Source organism: Taurulus bubalis (genome assembly GCF_910589615.1).
Source record: "Taurulus bubalis genome assembly, chromosome: 10".
Taxonomy (NCBI): Eukaryota; Metazoa; Chordata; class Actinopteri; order Perciformes; family Cottidae; genus Taurulus; species Taurulus bubalis.
Genome location: NC_136598.1, coordinates 9,690,251 through 9,710,984, shown reverse-complemented (window position 1 = coordinate 9,710,984; position 20,734 = coordinate 9,690,251). Strand labels below are relative to the sequence as shown.

The 20,734-nt window shown below is 41.3% G+C and overlaps 1 protein-coding gene across 1 annotated transcript in view; it reads right to left on the bottom strand.

Moving 5' to 3' along the window:
* The window catches only part of gbe1b (glucan (1,4-alpha-), branching enzyme 1b), an 85,104-nt gene that overhangs the window by 24,958 nt on the left and 39,412 nt on the right, over positions 1-20,734 (bottom strand). The window contains exons 10-12 of the mRNA XM_079225369.1: positions 20,509-20,607; positions 12,548-12,658; positions 12,294-12,465 (exon numbers count right to left, since the gene is read on the bottom strand). Coding sequence (XP_079081495.1) covers positions 12,294-12,465; positions 12,548-12,658; positions 20,509-20,607 — 382 coding nt within the window. The remainder of the gene's footprint in view (positions 1-12,293; positions 12,466-12,547; positions 12,659-20,508; positions 20,608-20,734) is intronic.

Genomic DNA, 20,734 nt, shown 5'->3' with positions numbered 1-20,734 from the left:
TGGAAACGGGGAGAAACTGCACCGAACTTCTTATTTATCTGACACAAATAATCTTGAAAAAAGGATATTCTCCAGGAGATCTCTCTTCATCCCACTATTGATTAATTCATATTCATTACAGCGTTAACTACATATCGGAATTATTCTGCAGCCTCACAACCACCAGAACTGCACTTTTCATGTAACTAAGGAATATTCTTCATTTTCCTTAACATCTTTTAATTGAGAGGGAAAGCCAGCAAGGGCGAGAATAGAAAACTTCAGACTGGCAGCGTCAATGAAGAAGGAGTCACACAGTCCAGCTGCAAAGCTGAACGCATACTGTCGAAGTGTAGGAAAAAAGCGGTCGTGTTGCTACAATGCTGTCACGCCCGGAGATGAGATAATGAATCAGTCATCAGATGTCACCACAACATCATAAAACAACAGCCAGGATAATTGAATTCCTGGCAAAAGAAGAAACGCACAGACAAGAGACAGAGTAAGATGCATGACAAGAAGGAGAAGAATACAGACCAGTTGTTTGTGGTGCCAAGAGCCCACACCTCCTCAAGAAAAAAAAATCAGAGTAATGGGATGAAGTGGAACAGACAGGGGCTGACAGCAGATTCTAATGAAATACATTATGTAGGTGTTAAAGAAGTAGCAAACAATAAGGCGCGGACTGCCAACAGAACAAGCCCACTGCAGCACTCGCCTAGGAATTAGGGCAGCAAAGACACACACAGAGAGAAAGGGAAGGGCGAGAGAGAGAGAAAGGAAAGAGAAAGAGGAAGGGAAGAGAGAGTGAGAGTGAGAGCGAGACTTTTCTTGTGACATCTGCATGAATAGCAAGCCTCCTACACATCTGAACTTGAAATGTAAAGGAGAAAATTACATCACAGACTTTAAACACTGGCAGTCAAAGGCAGATTTTCTTCCCTGCACTACAAGAAGCAAAATAGCAAATAGATCGTTTGACTCGAATCCTGGGAAACTTTGTAAGAACAGACAACAGCTGCGTTAGCAATTGGCCATGAGATGAGAATTTTTTTTTTAGCAATGATGGCACATCAGAATAGGTCAGAAGGTCAGCAAAAACAAATATGATTCTTCCTAAAAGTAAAATTTCTTGTTTGAGATATGTTGAACATTAAAAGTTTGGCCTTACCATAGCGCAAGAGAGAAGATCAAAGGATCACCAAAATCGTCATGTTTCCTCCGCGGGGGAGTTTGAATCAACACATTAAATGTTACTCTAATCATGGAGCCATTCATGTTTGAGATATGATGGTCACAAATCACAAACATGGAATGAAAGTGATCAGAAAAATCCTTTGAGCAAGGAGTACCACATTAAAGAAAACAGCAGATTGAAGTGAGAACTTATTTTCTGGAAAATACAGCATAGTGTAATGTGTATAAATTACTTTTTGTTGAATAAGGAGATCAGCTGATGTACTGTTGATCAGTTTCAGACGAGTTTTATTCTACATTCATAGCAATAAGCCCTCTGCCATTTTACAGACTGAAGACAATTCCACACCTCCTGGCAGGACTGAAGACAATACCTTCACTCCACAGAAGACTGTGGAGTGTTTTGAAGTCTGTGTCTAGGACCATCAGGAGTAAGCATTGTGGCCCCAGAGGGCACATTTTTTATCTTCCAGTGCCTGAAGAAAACTAGTGTGTGCCAAGGCTTCCTGGCAGGAGTCTCTTAAAGTTTCAGGCCCCCAGTTTTGACTGAGCTGTTTTTGTATCTGCCTTAGCGACACAAATGAGCAATTTCACCATGGATGTTGCAGCCGCTGTGGGCCATGTCATGGCCCCGGCCGCAAGGCGGCAGTTGATATGTCTGGTAGGGATGACTGCCCTCAAGCAAAGAGACGATGAAGTTCTTGATAGTGCTATGCTGCCACTAGATGGACTGTCCAATGTGTTAATCTTCCCGGTGTCCTCAGAGCCTCGAGGAAGAAATCGCCCAATTCAAGAGCCTTCCTCAGCGTTCATCCTCTCTCTCCGCTCAACAATGACACCACTTTACAGTTTAACACATCTTGAACAAAACAAATGTTGAATTTATTGGTTACTAATGTGTATGGACCTGCCTTAGAGAAATGTATGTGGAAATGACTAAGCTGCAGGCAGCACTGTGATGGACAACCTCAGGCACTGGGGGGAAATTGTTGCAGGCCATGGTGCACAAGCCCAATCGGCCCACCTGGACCCTGACAAGGACAAACGGGAGTGTAAAGAACTGATAACAGCTGTTTTGCAGACTGAGCATACAAGATGCAGATTCACAGTCCACCATACCTGCAGTAACCAGATTTATCAAACTAAGAATTCCAGTCCCCTTCAATGGAGATTAATAGAAACAGTTAAAAGCACTGCATTTCTTCTTTCTAACCGACTTAATGGAAATTTAGGTTTTCTCCACATCTGTGCTTCGCACTGGGTACCAGGAATTGGGAGACTTACTACGAGACAGTTTTATAGTATTGACAGACGGCTTGTTCTATACGACCTGTTGACTGTGCACTTTATTTTAACTTTCATTTTATATTCTACTGTAGATTTAATTGTAAATATTCATGCTCCCTGTTATTGCACTCTGTTTATTGTTAAATGTTAAATGTTATGGACCTCCCGCCAGGACAACTTCCTTGTATATAAAAACATACATAGCAAAAAATGGTTCTGATTCTGAACATGCATTTTAGGCTACAGTCAATCAGAATTGAATGCACATGGAGGAGTCTGGTTGTCCCCTCTCCTCTGTTTTACAGCATAAACAGGTGTGGAATGGCAGTTAGTTGGTGGTTGACCGGCTCTGTAGGTAACAGAGGGCATTGCCGGTTTGAAATATAAACATTGTAACTAGTTGTTAGATGACATAAGGAGATTGGTAACAATGTACCCTCCATGAGCATCAGGAGTTGCATCAATGTTTCCTTGAAGTACATACGGGAATCTGCTCATTCTGATTTGCCAAGCACATACATGCACATCACAAAGAATGGGGTAAATTAGTGGCTGAGCCTACATAGCTGGATTTGTATTACATAAACTAATAATGAAGAAAACTAGCTACCGTCTACACTCTCAACCCACTTGAAAAGTTTGCAATGGGGGATTGTGCTGTATGAAAGATGTCAAGGACATGCTACCAATTGACAAACCTCCTTCAAGAAAAGAAACCTAATTTCTTAATTTCTCATTCTACAAAGGCAGTCACAGCATAACATTATGAATTATGGATTCAGGTAGCATTCATGTGATATCAAGACCTGTCAAGAGGGAGCGATGGCATGAAAGAAAACACTGTGCGAGATGCTCCTGCCTTTAAGTAGGACCTAAGGAATAAGCCCCACGATTACCTCGGGGAACTCATTCTCGAGGAGAAAAAGAAGAGAAAAAACACATCCAGATACTCTGTCACTGTCGGGCATCAATATGTGATGTTCAATGCATAATTTACTATTTTTGTCCACCCTCTGTCTGTCTGGCTCAACAACATTTACAGTACTTTTGAGTTCCTTCATTTCCCAGAATGACTTTCGACATGTTCTCTGTGCTGCAATGTGTTTCATAGGGTTCATGTAGGTGGTGTGAGTGAGAGCAACCACTGTAGTATTAAACATGTTGTGGTGACGAATGACTGTGAGATGGATCAATGTGTGTAATGCACTACAGAGGTTGCTGTACTTCACATGTCACAGACAAAGGATCCATGAAGACTCAAATGCCAAAGGCATTACACAGGTATTCAGCCATGTCTCGTGTGTATGTGTGCCAATCCATGCAACATACTTATTCTAGGTTTTAGGGATGCAGTCTATTGTTCTTTAGGAATACTAAATGTGTTTAGAGTCCATCAACAGCACACTCACAAGTATAGTCATATAAAGCAATGCAAAATGGTAGAGTTTTTTTTTTTTTTGTAGAATTGTTTGAACAATTTGTGGATGGCGATAAAAAAAAAACTGAATGACATTCTTACAAAACAAAAAAACAAATAAAAAAAGAAATACAATTTCTCTGAAAGTTTAATGTGCAGCAGTTTCCCAAAGCTGAAATTAACTGAAATCTGTCAGCCCACACTGTATCGTCTACAAGTAAAAAACAGAAGTACTTTGATTTCTTGTGCACTGAAAAAAAAAAAAAAAAGGAATATGAAATTGCGTATAGTGAACACTGTTTGCAAATGGTATGCAATTTGGCTTTGGCTTCTCGGAGCTCAGGTTTTCCAGCCAAAGGGACACCAGGTGATATCTCTGATTAGTTCCTACTCTCTGATTGAATATGTGCTCATCAGTCATAACGGGCTCATTGGGACCAAAACTAGTATTCAACCCTTCATGACACATCATATCATTGCATAGGGTTCTAAGAGGACCGGAACAATCTGGAACAACGTTACTGAATCTCATTGGCAGTTTCATAAATAATAGTAATAAGAGTGTGCTGCAGACTGGTGTTCCTTCCAGCTGGTGCCATTTACTACTCACTCAACAAATCACCACAGACTTAACACACATCCTTTTTCCAATCATCGTCCCTCGTCTTCAGTGGGATCATGCGTGCAGCTATTGATAAACTTGTGGTGCATGAGCTTAACATTCACATGCATCTCGCTGGCTGAGTTAATTGAAGTGGTCCTTGTGTCAATGTTTCGAACAGAGCTCAACCGACACTATCAAACACACAAGCTGTTTTATGTGCAACTTGGCGACCTGTTTGCCATTTTGACTCAGTTTGCCAGGATCCATCAGTAATCACGCCTCGAGGCGAAAACTCACCCATGATAAATAGCAGCAACCTCCTCTTTGTTCTCTCTCTGTCTCCTCACCTCCACTGCAAGGAGCAGCAGACTTCAGCTGTCTCTTCTCTCTCACCTTTGCAAGCAGCAAGAGCGGCACCGCCGTTCAACTCCTCGTCTCTCAGGTACGGCCTGCAAACTGAGCAGGCATACACAGAACTTGTTCTTTCACAGCAGGGACCTGACAGACTCTGGTTAGATCAGGACGCACTGCTAACCCAGGGTAAACAAGTTTAGCGCCAGCGGCTACAACAAAGTCTGCCTGCTGACCTTTCAAGCTACAAAAAGCAACAAGCAAGTTTTCCCCCATGTACCCGGTAATGTGACTGGGTCTGATCCACTACAGACTTTGCCAAAATTGATGCGTTAGTTGTGCTTCACAAAGACTAAGGGTCTTGCATGCACATGTATTATCTTTTCTAACCTGCCGTATTATCGTACACATATTACAATCACTTACATAAACTGTAAATTGGTTTTAAACACGGACATAGTCTAACGTCAAAGTTCTGGCACCGTTCACGCCGTGTTATGACTGAACACGTGTTCATTCAAGACAAATAGACCATGTAAGGTCCCAGTTGCAATCTGTAATTCAGCCTTCTTTCTAGTTTTACTAGGTCAGCCATTGAGTTTTGTGGGCCATGCCGCCTCAGACACCATGTTGAACCAATAACGCCATCCTTTGTCTCTCCCTGCCTGCCTGCCTCCCTCACACACACACACACACACACAAACTTTAGTTACGGTTAATAATCTCAGTATTAATCAAGTTCCAAATTGATAAGCTTAGTATATCTCATAAGACCATTTCATAAGACTATACATTAAGTGGCTATCATTTTCCTTTTGTTAAAGGCAGTGCCCCAAGGTGATTTTAATGTCAATTAAATCATTCAGTATAATTATTTTTGTTAAATAATAATTACGAAGGATAGCAATTGCAATAGCCGTTTGAGCTACTGCAGTTACATATGTTTGGTGCCCTGTCTTTATTGATATTATCTATGGCTCATTTTATTAATATGAATAATTATCTATGATATTTGCTAATAACCAGACGTGTTCACAAGCGTCCCCAACACTGTCTTGTCAGCCACTCTGAATCTGAAGGTCTCCCCCACCTGCCAAATCAGACCGTAACAACCCGTCCCTGCAGGCCACACATCGACATCCCTGCCCTACGATGGACTCCTTACGTGGGATTTTTTCCGAGGCCCGTTTGGTCTTGTTCATGTAAGAGTGAGAACACTGCTATCTATGTCATCGACCAAACTAATGCACTGAGACAAGAAAGAAAAACGAAAACAGTATTGCATCATCTGTGCGCTGATTATGGCAACAATTGTATCTAATCACACTGCAGCACACGACGGCTCATATCTGTCTGCCGTCTCCAACCTTCCGTTACAGTCTGAACTGCTGCTCACAACCATCTGTTTCTCTATGTGTGAGTTTTTTGTGGCTATAGCGGGAAAAATAAGTAAAGGCTTCAGGCACCCGTGGGCACGGCATCACTTGCGGTCGGTCACTGAAATAAATTCTGTTTGGATTTTCCCAAATGGGCCTCATGTAGCGCCGATGATGCAGAATACTGACCAATGAATGAGTTACCTGTCAGTCCATGTTTACAACTCTTGCCTTGTTTGTAATAAATCAGTGTAAACCCCAAATGGACTAGAACCAAAAAGGAAACAATGGATCATTTTTGTTCTTTGGTTTAGAATGCGGGAACCGAACAGGCGTGAACACTGTCGGGCAAAATGACGAGCAGATAACGGAACTGCTACTCCACGCTGCACTCGACATATTTCAACGTGATGCGACTTCATCTACAGGCCCGCACTTGACCTGCACACATAAGAACTCCACCACACAAACAAAATGCACCCATAAATATGTGCAAATGTTGTAGTGTGGACTTTTACATTAATGAGCCATTCCTTATCGTCCACTTGCTCTGTGGGAGTGTGTGTGTGTGTGTGTGTGTGTGTGTGTGTGTGTGTGTGTGTGTGTGTGTGTGTGTTACAGGGAAGGCGTGTTCACACACCAACATACACACAAATACAGGAGTAAGAGGGGAAAAAACTGTGATCTGCCTATTCTGTCCGAGACAGAGTGCCCAGATACAGGCTGCAGCTTTGATAAAAGCTCTCAAAAAAGAGCTACACTTCATTAACAGTGGAAACGCACCAGCCTCTTTTGCCTGTATTTGCTTTCACTTTCCTAATGTTATTTTTTTATAAAGTCTAGCGGAGATGATTGATTTCCTGTTCAGGTTGATTCAGTGCCCCGTGGAAGTCTTTGACTCTTCTTTTCATTTGGGCTTTAAAGAAACACATTGGACACACCTCCATTAGGTAATCATTTCCCTCTCCTCTACGATAACACGCCAATGTACCTCCCATATGCCTGCATTAATCACCGTGATAATAACCTTCCTCTGCCTCCTCACAGCTGAAATAAACCAGATAGCACAGTTTGCAAAAAGGACAAAATATGATGGATTCTCACCACAAACACACACGAATAAAATCATCATTTACGTCTCATAATATATCGGGGGCACTATTATCCAAGATAAAATACCATGAGGGGTTTCAGTGTAATATATATAAAGTTTGTTTTTGGAACATTCATTAAAGGATAATTGCCGTGTTTTACTACGTCTGACTACAATAAAGTCAGACGTGGAGAAACACTAGTAGTCAGCAAGATCCAGTTGTAAACAAACCAGCCAGATTATTTTAACCACTTTATTTGCAGGTAAATTGCACAGATAAACACAGCAAGTGTGGAAGGTCACAGTTGACCCAGGAAGTGGGATGGATGTTTATATAAAACCTAAAAGGTTTGTAGTAATGTTTCCGCTTTGATTTAATAAATTAACTTGGTGAGTCCAATGTTGTTTGTATTACTGATGGCCAATATTACATATTTACAAGTAAATCCCCAAATTGTAATAGACCACTGGTACAAAGAGCAATACAATGTTAGCTGCATGACTCTGGGCATGGCTAATCTGGTCCAAACTGAAATATCTCACTAACTATTGAATCGATTGCAAAGAAATTCAGTACCGGCATGCAGGGTCTCCAGAGGATGAATTGTGATCCTCTGTATTTCCCTCCACTTCCACCAGCTGGTTTACATTTGTGGTTGCAAGTGAAACAACTACTGGATGGATTGCCATTAAATGTCAAGTTCTAAGATGTAGCACACTGTGGCTATATTGCTTCACGGAGCAGCTCTCACGGCTGTTGACTAAAAAATAAAACCAAAACTCCCATAAACACTTTAATTTAGGGGAAAGGAAGGTAAGTTAATGGTTGAGGGTTTAGTTTAGGGTAGAAATAGCAATAATAAGTCTGATCTCCAGATTACGCCTCACCCTGATGGAGAGGTCACCACATGTCAGCAATAAAAGGTGTCCAGTTAAATGTTATCAAAGCCAATAAAAAGTGATAGCTAAAACACCCAAATAAGAGAAAGTTATTACATTTAATTTAAGAAGTTGCACAAAGATGTTGAACCTATGCTAAGAGGTGAAAACAAGTTTGTTGGAACATGTTGATGCTTACATTTATGCTGCTTCCAATAACGATATGATTAATGGGGAGCAACCATGTTTACACGAGGTTATGTCAGACAGCTTTTCAACTGGCACATCCCATTACTCCTCTACACAGCCCTGCATCAGATAAGGGCCTGACAGTGACACAGTCCCCTCAGTAATTAGCAGCACAAGAAGGAGCCAAAGATCAATGTGTTTTCCATTGTAGGGATTCTGGCAAAGGAAGATCAATGAGGGAATCAGAGGGGATGGGGAGGGGAGAGTCACAGGTTTCAGACGTAGTGAAAAGAGACAAAAAAATATATAAGAAGCTGCAAACACGATGCAATGATTATTTACGCTTGCTAGATTGATTTCCTGTTACTGCGTTATCGTACACTCCCGCTCCCAGTTCGCACATTAAATACGCATTACTGGTCCAACAGCAGCGGTGGCCGTGCCATGTTCCTCCGAAAACCACAAGCCTGCAAGCACAGCGAGCTCTCAGTGAGGTTATCCATTTGAAATGTATGAGGAGGGAGCGCTGGTTTCTAAATTCACCTTGCAAGGCTGCAGTATAATAGCGGCCTGTTGCATTGTAGCGATCCATGAATACGGAGTGCTGGGAGAAGTTTTTAGCTCAATGATTTAGATTGTAAATCTGCAAGGTTATCTTAAGTCTCTGTGAGCCCTGAAAGTCAGAAAGTGCAAGTGCCTCCATTCTGTCCCTGCTGATGTAATGATAAAACCACTGAGGCGTTTCATTATTGCCACGCCACTCGGCGCTTTAATGTCATTGACACTCCACATCCTTGACAGTATCCATCTCCCTGCCTGTCAAATGCCGATGTGCCCTCTGTCCTCTTGCTGTGTGGTGTTTGCTATTGGTCATGAGTAAATAAATGGTCTTTTCTAGGTTAGACACTTCCAATTGATTTGCTTGCTCAAACAATTTGCTCTTGCTCAGCACTGACTAAATGACTGTCGACATTGATCAACTGACACGACGTGTCATCTCACATCTACTTGATTTTCTTTTTCCCTAATGCTCGCCCGACAGCTGGAAGTTCTCAGGGATGAACTTCAGAGCCGTGCGTCACTGTGAAACTTTCAGATTTTGTGTTCTTCAGGGTAACTTTTGACTTTCATCTGTTATTACTGTTATCAAGAGATGATAGCACCATTCTTTGAGTCAGCCAGACAGCAGTTCTCAAAAGAGAACGATATTCATTTTTGTGCCTCCTTGCCGGTCTCTTTTCCAGAAATGCGCTTCAAACCACCGAGCATTGAACTTGACAGAAGGGGCTAATTCGTCGAAATTCTCGTCTGCCTTATTTGTCTGAGTAATTCTGCCAACTCTGATTTAAGGGAATGGAGCACAATTAGGCATACGTGTGAAGTAATCATTTTGAAAAGGAGGACTTAATTTTACTTTATTGGGGTACCTTTGTTCCAGCTCTGTCAATACTACAACATCATTTGTGCTATGATACAACACCTACAAACCAAAACTGACAGATTTATCGATGCATGAAAGGTTTAAACAAAAGTAGAAGGAAATTTGAATAACTGAGAGAGCGGAGGAAAATCGTATGTGTGATAAAGTATCCATCTGTTCCTTCAGTAAAGCGGGTAATAAAGGGCTTGCAGGCTGGACTCTGCAAGAAGAATTATCATTGATCTAGAGGTTAAAAACTGCTCACAGCCAGAAGGAGGAGAAGCCAGATCGCCATTAAGGGGCGATTTTACAAGACAACGATGAGACATGTTTCCACATTATATCAAGGTGGAGGATTCAGAAGGAATTTACTGATTTACATTCTCTCGTTCAAATTTCAAGTGAATATGAATTCAGAATACAGGTATTTATTATCGGCACCTACATCTCAGCGTCTATCATTTTAACAGCTCTAATTAAAATGTATTCTATAAAACAGAAAGTACTGATGCTGAAGATGAAAACACAATGATTTACAAGTGGAGGCAAATGGAAAGCACGGACAAATGTATAGTATAAAAAGGTTAATATAGCATACATGTAGTATGTATTACTACTTGGACAAGATGTCCCTCCCATTTTCATCAATGAAAAGTATAAAGAACACAAGTCCTCTGATTCTGACTCCGTTCTAGCTTTGTAAGAGAAATGCTTAACATGAAGTGAATAGTAGACAACTGGGCTCGGCTTAATAAACACAGTCAATCCTTACAATGAGTTTCATGCCCTTTTATTATTGCATATTTAACTAGATTGAAGTATTTCAATCTGCAATGCATCAACTAGTTACTGGTTAATTCAGTCATCAACTGGCACAAGAGACTGATAAAATATTGTCCTCTAGCTACCGGATATGTTTATGGCTTTGGACTGTGCAATAATACAGTATATGTGATCATAATATGCAATGAAAAAAAGTATAGGTTACGGCAAAGATGACAAGTCTGCAACTTAAGTAGTTTTCACAAAAGATAAGGGATTGGACTGACTTAATGAAATCATTGTCAAAGAGACATTTCAAGTTGTTTTTCCAACACCACACAACCTCCTGATGATTCTGATGCTGCACTGATTGAGGGTAAAAGTACATGAGACACGCAGTACCGAGAGCACAGCAGAGAGCGACTTTTAGCTATACTTAAGCCAGAGAATGAGATATGATTACTATCAACTGTCCTTCAACTGCCCACAGGGGGTCAGTTCTGACATACTGTTCATTATGAGCTGCGCTGGTACAATTGTCAGCTGCTTTGATTGGGATTAGGAAAGAAATATAAGAAATCTAATAACTGAGCACTTCACCCCGAATGAAAAATAAGTGGCAAGGGATACTTCAAGCTATTTCAAGCCCTAGTGAATTAGGATATCTTTATTATTGCAAAAATAAATTCTGTTTGTTTTGCCCTGAAGCTAAAGAAGCACACTATGGCATAATTATATGCACACGAATAAATGGACAAAACACCCTGGAACAGTGGTGCAAAATAAACACACAAGGAACAGCTCATCAATTAAAAATGTAGAGTGAAGTCCGTTCCTGGCTGTTGGATGGACAGGAGAATAAATGTGCATTTCTATCTTTTCATTGAACTCTTAAGGATTGTTGTGTTCGCCTGAGGGGAGCGCTTCACATTCAGGATGAATACGGTACATGAGAGGGGTCTAAAATCAACCCTCAACAAAAAGTGAACCTAGCAGAAAGACCATGCCTCACAATCACAAACCCTCTTGACTGTTCATTATACAGCCTGTTAATAATATTACCTATTCATATGATTTCAATATACATATATATAGAATGATTATACGACAAGCAAATGCTATGCAATTTGATATGCTGTGTCATACGCAATATGATACATGATGTGAGAGCTAAACAATATTATTATACAGTATGTATATTGTGAGCCATAATTTTTAAGTGGAATGTGTGTAAAATAACTCCTCTATGCAAACACATAATTACAGCATATCAGGGTTGCAGCATTTGGTTGTTTTTTCTTAAAGATTATTCTGCCAATTATTTTTCAATAATTCAATAGTATAAAATAGTCTTTGAGACAAAGGAAAAGTAAAATTGCTTGTTTTGTCTTACCAATGGTTAAGAAAACCAACACATATGTAATTTACAACAATGTACATCAGAGAAAAATAGAAAATCCTCACACTTGAGAGAAACAAAGACATGTTTGTAATTTTTTGTGAATTTAATTAGCAATGCGTTATCATAATTGTTGTTGGTAAATTTTCTGTTAATTGATTAATTGTTCCAACACTGAAATCTTCCACCAGGACACCATCAAAACACAGCATCCTTTTGACCTGCACATACCAATTTGTTAAATCTCTCTCACACACACACACACACACACACACACACACACACACACACACACACACACACACACACACACACACTTTGTGTTACCACAATCACCCACCGATGAAGTTGAGGTAGCCTTCTCCACCCAGACTATGAGTGAGGATGCGGATCATTTTATGCAGCTGCATGCCGCGGTCGATGACGGCTGTCATAGGAATCAAGGAGCTCATGTTGGTGTACATCTCCTTGTCCATCAACCAGAAAGCCAGACTCTTATCACCAACCAGCGCCTAGAAAGGTGGGTTATGTTTTATGACCCACAGCAAGATAATCCAGACACTTTTCAGTGGGATCTTGTAGAAAATAGCCTACCTGATCATGGCTTTCTGCATAGGCTATGCATTTCTCTCCATAGCGCCTGTTGGTCAGTGTGTGGACGATATTGCCCATTTCCCAGTCCTCATCCTTTAACTCCTTCAGGATCTACAGGGTGACAGAGACGGGTTATTGAAAAAGGACGTGATAGATGTGTTACTGAGAGATCCATTCAGGCTCTGACTGATGTCTAAAGCTCAGTATTTCAGTTTTGGCACTCTTTCTACCTTTCTTAAGTTTTCTCTGGGTTACACTTCTTTCTCAGATCAATCTCAGTTTTGACATCTCTATACCTGCACTGTGAGTTATGTCTATCTTTGAATGGCGGTAATGGAGTTTTTAATAACTTCACTACAGCCCATGGGTGGTAAGGCATCAGCCCTCCCCACCTGAGATGGGCAAGGTCAGAGCCTCTCATCCAAACGGAGGGATTCAACAATAAATCCAACCATGGAATCAATGCCCTGCCACTGGCCTGCGTACATGCACACTTCCTGCTGAAGGGGTCATTTTCAGGAGGTGGAGGCGCTAACGAGAGCACAGGGGCAAAGTGAAGATAATCGCATCGACAGTAGTGGGCAACGGAGATGATTTAGTAAACAAGAGAGATGTTAGAAAGCCACAGTATCTATATCACTCTTAAATGGAAAAAAAGAGAGAGTTTATGCCCTCAAAGAACCCTTGGTGATAGACACGCAGCCTGTCTGATTGGTGGGGGAGTTGGAGAGCCCATCTCAGTGACAGGCTGAAGTCTGCTCGGTGGAATTTGCTGTGACAGCTGATTGACATGTCAGGAAACCTTTATATTACTCTACAGAGCCATGATCCTCGGTGTAAAGAAGGTAATTGTGTCGATCAATATGTCTGAGATGAACTGGCTGGTCCACCTAAATAGAGGCTTTCCAGCTCTATACATCACCATCTGTTCACATTCACTCTTCCTAACCTCAGCCTTGTGTGGCCATATTAGTTATTCCCACTGCCACCAGAACACCTCAGTGAGGCACTTCTCATCTGCATGTGCGGCAAATTCTCAGACCTTTTAAATCCCTTTGAGCTCAGTGCGCTGCCTCAGATCCTCGAGCCAAGCCACGCTAGCTGTTCTTTGGTTTTAGCTCAACATGGCCCCTGATGCAGAGGACCTCATACCTTGGAACAAACATCACTATAATTTCAACAATCACAGTTTAAAGGACAAGTAACACGTAATAACAAGCAGGCTTTGGCATAGACTGTCTCGTCCCAGCTGCCAGGTTTGATCTAATGTCCACCTCTTTTTCTCCCACGTAACTGGATTGTAATAGTATTCAAATGATATATTTTTCACCATGTAGTATTGCTTAATTAGTTTATTTGCTTGTTTTTTTAATGAACCCTTTTTTGTTAAAGTTTATTCACATTAAACATTCATGACTAAATACACTTTAGAGGAAAATGAGATGTATTAAGCCACATTTTCAGGCACATTAAGACGTTATGGTAAAAGACATTCGATGAACTAAATAGATAAGTAAGGAACGACAGGAGCAAAGAAAAAAAATTGTACATACATTCAAAGAAAAAAGGAATAAAAGATGAACTTAAATGCCCCCCCAAAAAATTAAGCTTGTCATTTGCCTTGAGGTGTTATTTTAAAATTCAACTTAAAGATGTGTGACAAACCGATGCTTCCATCGTCCGAGATCTATATTCAGTGCTACTGTATATTGGGACAGAGAAAGTCCTTGCATACCTCGTGGGATAGAAAATCGATTGAATAGAAAAACATCGAGAAGATTATTAGGTGCATACACATTATCACATGTGAAACCTGCCATAAGTATGCATATATATAAGAAATTACATTTCCTAATAACCAAGGCAGGTTGGTCTCAGTTATCAGATTTTTGTCCTCAAGACACTATTAAATGAAAAGTGTATTGTTTGGATAGGTTAGTAGCGTCTTGGAGACTATTACAATACAATGGTTAATATATGGATACATTGAATAGTAATACATAGCTTACAAAAGCATTTCACTCCTGCACTCAGAATGCAACACCAGCTGAAAATAAATGTATCCTCTAAATGCGGCCCTCTTTTTTCCACCGGCTCCAATATAAAAGCCAAACAACTGAATCTGCAGAATATACCCCGGAGATCACCCTGTCCGCCTCCACATCTACGTACATTCAGACACTTTACACTTCCTTATGAATCATTACAATTCAATTCAACCGCAAAAGTGGTCTGGGAGAAATTAATCTGGGAGTGGGGCTGTCGGAGCGGAGACGAGAGTGACTGGGTTGACGACTTCCCTACCACCAGCTCACCCACATCAGCCCCGACCAGCCGAGCTTCCTGGCACCACTGACACTCCACTTCATCAATGATAATGAGCAGTGCACAAATCTTACTTTACAAGCCTGCTGTCAAGAGCCAACCAGAGTGCCCGGATTAATTAGGCAGAGCCAGAAATAAAATAAGAAAAAAATCTAACGGTGCAGGATGAGGTCATTGCACTGCCACTGGCGTGCTGTGACTGATTCCAGAGCCTCTCCACTACCATCACATCATGCTGGGAAGGACTCGGAGCGAGAGATGTGTTTAGTGTAAAGCTCTTTGTTTTACATTCGGTGGCTGGCCCGAGCATCCTGCCTCTCCTGTCTTTACTGGCACCGTGTTGCTATGGGGACATCCTCTCTTCTCACATACAGTGCCGCCCCCAGAGATGAGCAGGGAACGAAGGTGTGCAACACGCAATCACACGGATCAAGTTAATGCCTCCCTATCTTTATACTTTCACAGTTTTTGTTGAAATTAATGAACACTCTGCCCACACAAATGTCTCTGGCTTGACTCGGCTGAAAGGCACTCCTCAGCTCGCCTCACAGTTTGCTAAAGGAGTCACAGTCTAAATCTCGCACCGCCAGTAACACCGTACAAGGGAGGCCTCAGAGTACAATTAGCCCATACAAATAAGGCAGAATGAAGCTGAAATATGAATGTTAAAAGGAGGTGAGAGGAGGGTGACATCGGTCAGAGATGAAGCTGCTGACATGTTTACACAAACAAGCTGGACTCCATCATTGCTCACCGGCAGCCTGCATTTTATTAAGTAATGTTAAATGAAAGTGTTTCCGGTATGATGGAGTAACGCGTTTTGACCAGAAATGGATTTCCCCCTCGAACTAATAAGGAGAGAGCTTTGCAGACTGATATTTTCATTCAATTAAAATAAATGGACGAACAGAAACAAAAATCGTGACAATTGACTCTGAGGTTTGTCAAGTTGAAGAGCGGAGAGAAGCAGAGAGATGCCGGAGAAGTCTCTGCATCTCCTCACCACGACCGGCGAGCCCCCTACCTCCTCCGCCTCTAATTGTTTCAATTACATCTCAATCTATTGTAGCTGGAGGGAAGGGTGCTTGTTAAATCAGAGGGCTTTTGTAACATTATCCATTAGGAGTGACAGCATTTTATGCTCATAATCAGATCGAATCTTCCAAACTTGTGCTGTGCGCCTTATCTGGTTCTCATTAGGATATCTTAATTTCCCCCAGCCTGTTGGCCCTAACAGCCCTCTGCAGCCAGTAAATGAGTCATATCAATCAGTCATGCTGGGGACGAAGCGCAGCGTGAGACCCCGCTCGAGGAAGCGGGAGAGAATCACTGATGCACACGTAAATCTATAAATAAGCTAACAGCCATGTTGCTCCGTCTCTTTGTCTCACACTCCTTCTGTTTCTTCGTGCCTGTCTGACTGCCTGTCTGTCTGTCTTCCTGAATGCCTGCTACCCCCTGCGCCATGTCTCCTTCTCCACAACACACCCCTCACTGGAGGCTCCACTTCAGTCCATTCAAATCCTTCCCTAATTGACACTCTGTGAGAAGAGGCAAGGCTAGCCCTGAGTGCACTTCACTGACTATACCAAGGCATGTTCATGTGAATGCTTCCCTGCACAGAAATACATGAATTTCGCAGCTCGCTTGCACTCCCTCAGCTTTGCGATTCATGCGATGTCAAGGCTCCTCGGAGAGGCAACAAATGTAATTGAAAAAATGCAACCAGAAGAAGTACCTAAACGAATATTGTGTTGCAAGCAATATTGTTTGAAAAGTAAAAGTGGCAACAGCCTCTCCAGAGGCGTCCCGAGGATAATCCTGTAAAACCTTTGGTTACCGTGGAGGAGGCTGCGTTTCAGCGGTGCAGCACAGCCTGCCGCACAGCTATTGCAAGAATCACCGAGGAAGGTCAAGTCTGGGACTATCTCTCTCGCTCTCCCTCTCTCCCTCCCTCCCTTCCTTCCTTCTCCCTCCCTCCATCGTCGCAACCGAGTAAAACCCACCGCTGTGAGAGACATACTTGATTAACGATGCATAGACTTCCCCCATCGAGAAACACAAGAAACCGTAGTGCAAGAGGACGCATGCGGCGCTGAGGTCACACACTCTGCTTTCTCACCAAAATATAACTTTTACTGTGGGCTAACTGGATGAAATGCCACAGCGTTACATGAATCTTACAAAAGATAGCCTCTTTAGGCCTTCTACAAGCAGCATTTTCCCTCAAATATCAAACAAGAAAAGTCCTCTACTTGTTCTAAAACAACAAAAAAGCATCCGCATTCCAGCCAACCCAAACAGACAGACATCCCCAGAGAGAACACACTGGTTGCCTTCTTTGCGACAAATGTACTTTCTTAAGTAATACTTGCTGATTTCTTAAAACACTGTGCAGTACTTATGCCGAGTGGGCGTCATTCCTAATAAAGGCTTTGAGAAACCACCGAGGGGCTCAAGGAAATAAATTATGAGTTATGTACTGATCCCGAGTACAGTGAATCTATTCTCCAGAAGAGGCAAACACTGCTCCAAAACAGGGTTGAAAGAAGCTTTCTGAGTGCAAGTGTGCATGTGTACGGCAGTGTGTGATGGTGCCATCAGTGCAGACCGCAACTCTCAGATAAAGAAATACATAATAATCTTTATTTATCTCTGGATGGATGGATGAGTATGCTTACCCTTCCCTGTGCTGCTCGGCTTCCATATCACACAGTTGTGGACTTTCATACCTGATGGCCTGATGGTTATAAGCAATGTTTTCCCATTGTGGGCCATTAAGTACTTTCACAGTGGCAGTTTGGGCTGAAGTGGCGAGCTAAAGGGTGCTTCAACAGTTGTTGTGGAAGGACGGAGAATATTTGGCGTCCAGCATTTCCCCATCCAGTCTGAAGCCGTGCCGGGTGGTAACATATCACTCAATGGTGTTATTACGTTTGCTGGCAATGAGTAATCATCCCCTTTCAATTTTAGCAGTGATCACTAAGTTATTCACTCTGCTATTTAAGTTATTAATTTTTCATCTTACCTAAATCCTTTATTTTACTAGATGATAACCTTTGCAATCATTGCTGCAGGTCCTATAAAGCAACATTTTGATGAGCATATTCTAAATACACTATACACACACACACACACACACACACACACACACACACACACACACACAGTGTATATATATGTTGTGTGGCATGGATGGTGGTAACCTTGAGGAAACATGGAAAAACTGAAAATTCTGACAGTAGGCAAGAAAAACTGGTCTCCCTAAAAGGGCCTTTACCCACAAGACTTCACTCTTCCAAACCAGCTTTTCCTCAGCACAGAATAACCAAGTGGTGGTACTGGTCCCGCATATTTCAGCTCATCGGAATGAAGCTTGAGAACCAGTTCCCAACCACATATCCCTATGCTACAACCCAGACTGAATTTGGAAGGTAATGTGATGTGTCAAATAATCTTTACTTTTTACTGACTAATGAAACTTAAATTGAAAAAAAATAAAATAAACGAGAGAACAGCCACGGGAAGGTCATTTAAAAAAGGACAGGAGCACAACACCCTTGCTTTTCCAAAGTCACATTTCAACTTTAAGTTGAGCGGTCAATAGTTTTCGTAATTTTCAATGGAAATTGCGTTGAAGACAATAAGCTCTGAGGTGAACATGGACTGATGAGAAACACACTTGTTTAGCAGAAGCATCTCTACACATGAACACATGTGTAAGGTACGTTTACCTCACACAGATACCACTGCACAATTTGAAGATATTTTGAAGCATTAGAAATATGGTTTGGGAACTCTGTGTTCAAAGCATGTTTGGACTTTAGGACTATAAATCGTCATGCTCTATTGCCATTTAATTAAATGTATGAATGGAAATTCAAAATCACTCAAAATGTAATAATTACATTTTCTATATTTCTTCATAGCTTAAAGTGTTCCCTAATGTCAGAGTGAACATAATTGACCTTTTTCTTCTTAAATTCATTACGGCTGAAAAGACCTTTGGCCTTATGAACGAGTGGTGGGTGATATACCTGCTGGTACGAGGGTTTGTCGTCAGGAAAGTAAAATTAACGGAGCATTGATTTTAAACAGAAAAATAACCTTTGCTTTAACATCATGTTAAGCCACCACAAGGACAGACATATCAGACGGAAAAAGGAATCAACATGAAATGTAAAGGTGACTGCCAGCCTATTCAAATGCTCCACTTAAAAAACAAAAAACACAAAAGAGATTTCAGCTTGGATCAGTGACGAGATGACCTTTTAGTTAACATTATGAAAGTTTGTCTTTGTTTTCAATCACAATTATTTCTCCTCCATCATTTATTCATAACTCTGTGTTTGAAGGGATAAATAATGACCTTCCCATTCACACAGCGGGTAGGATTAAGCAGGGGAGGAAAGGAAAAATAAATTAACACTGCTTTAGAAAAAGCACAAAAACCTTCCTCAGTTTGATAAAAGAAAAAAAAAATCCGCTCTGGGAGAATAAAAGAAAAACAAACAGGAGACTTTTGACACTCTTAATAACAGCAAAAGAGGTCAAGAAAAACAATGTGACCTGTTTACATTTGTAAATATGTCTCCCTGTGAATGTGACATTGTGATTGTAGAAGCATATTTATAGTTATCCTTCTTAGTCCTTACATTCAGTCGTTTGTTTGAAGCTTTGCTTGATAAAAAGTTGTATCCTCAGTTGTATTGTATTTAATTGTGTTTAATATAATATTATGCAAAGCACTTGTTTTAAGTACAGGAGAGTCCACAAAATGGAAGTTTCTTATTATAGAGTGTGAAAGAAGATCTATTTTATAGTTGGAATTATGGAAAACAATCAATTGATTTCATCACAGCAAGCAATCAATGTGGAATACTGTCAATGTGTAAATTAAGTTTGCTGTCCATTCATTCATCATTTACATTTCTTTTTGGGATTATATAGCAGGTCTAGGTGCCACATGTGTCAGTATCAAAACGTTCCATCCACGGAGAAATGTACGCAGCCCGTAATAAACGAGCCGGGAGAACAGACCGGAAGACCGGAAAGCGCTGACCAATTCGAGGCGATTGGGCTTTTTCGGGAGGAGGGGGCTTAAACGGAGAGAAGGATTAATACTAGTATATTCAGGCAGTATGAAAAGTTTTTTCTGAACATTAAAGCATGTAAAAATGTTCATGCAGAAACCCCAAAATACAAGTATGGACCCAGAACTGAGCATGATATGTCTCCTTTAGCCCACTGTTACATTGTAATTGTGTGCATTGTGCAGACCGTCCGTTCAAGTCCCATCAGAGCAAAACAGTGTGCAGGTTCCTTCAGGCAAGTGCCTTGTGTCACTATATTGCTCAACAAGTTTTACACTTGAAAGCTTCTTAAAAAGGCTCAACTGCTGAGCAAAACTCAGCTATAATATAACACAAGAGTGGTTAAGGCATCCTAACATGTCCCGGCATTCCCTTTGTCTTTCATCCCCCGTTTTTGCTTTCAGATTTCCCTCTGCTGTATTTGTGGCTCATGCATTCCTGTGTGAGCAGAGGCCTACAGTGTGTGTGTGTGAAACCTGCTGGGGAGAATACAAAACAAACAGAGGGGGCAAAAAAAAAAAAAAAGAAAGTAAATCATCTTACCTGAATCCACTTGTCAGGGATGGCCATAGCCAGTCGGTAATCAAACCCAAGCCCTCCCTCCTCCACTCCTCTGCAGAGAGCAGGCATCCCAGACACGTCCTGCAGAGAAGTCACACTATTTCATATCACATTTTCCCTTTGTGTGCACAGCTTTCTTTCCCTCTAGTCAGCCAAGATCACATCAATACCACTCCACAATTCGCATATTAAAAAAAAGGATGAAACT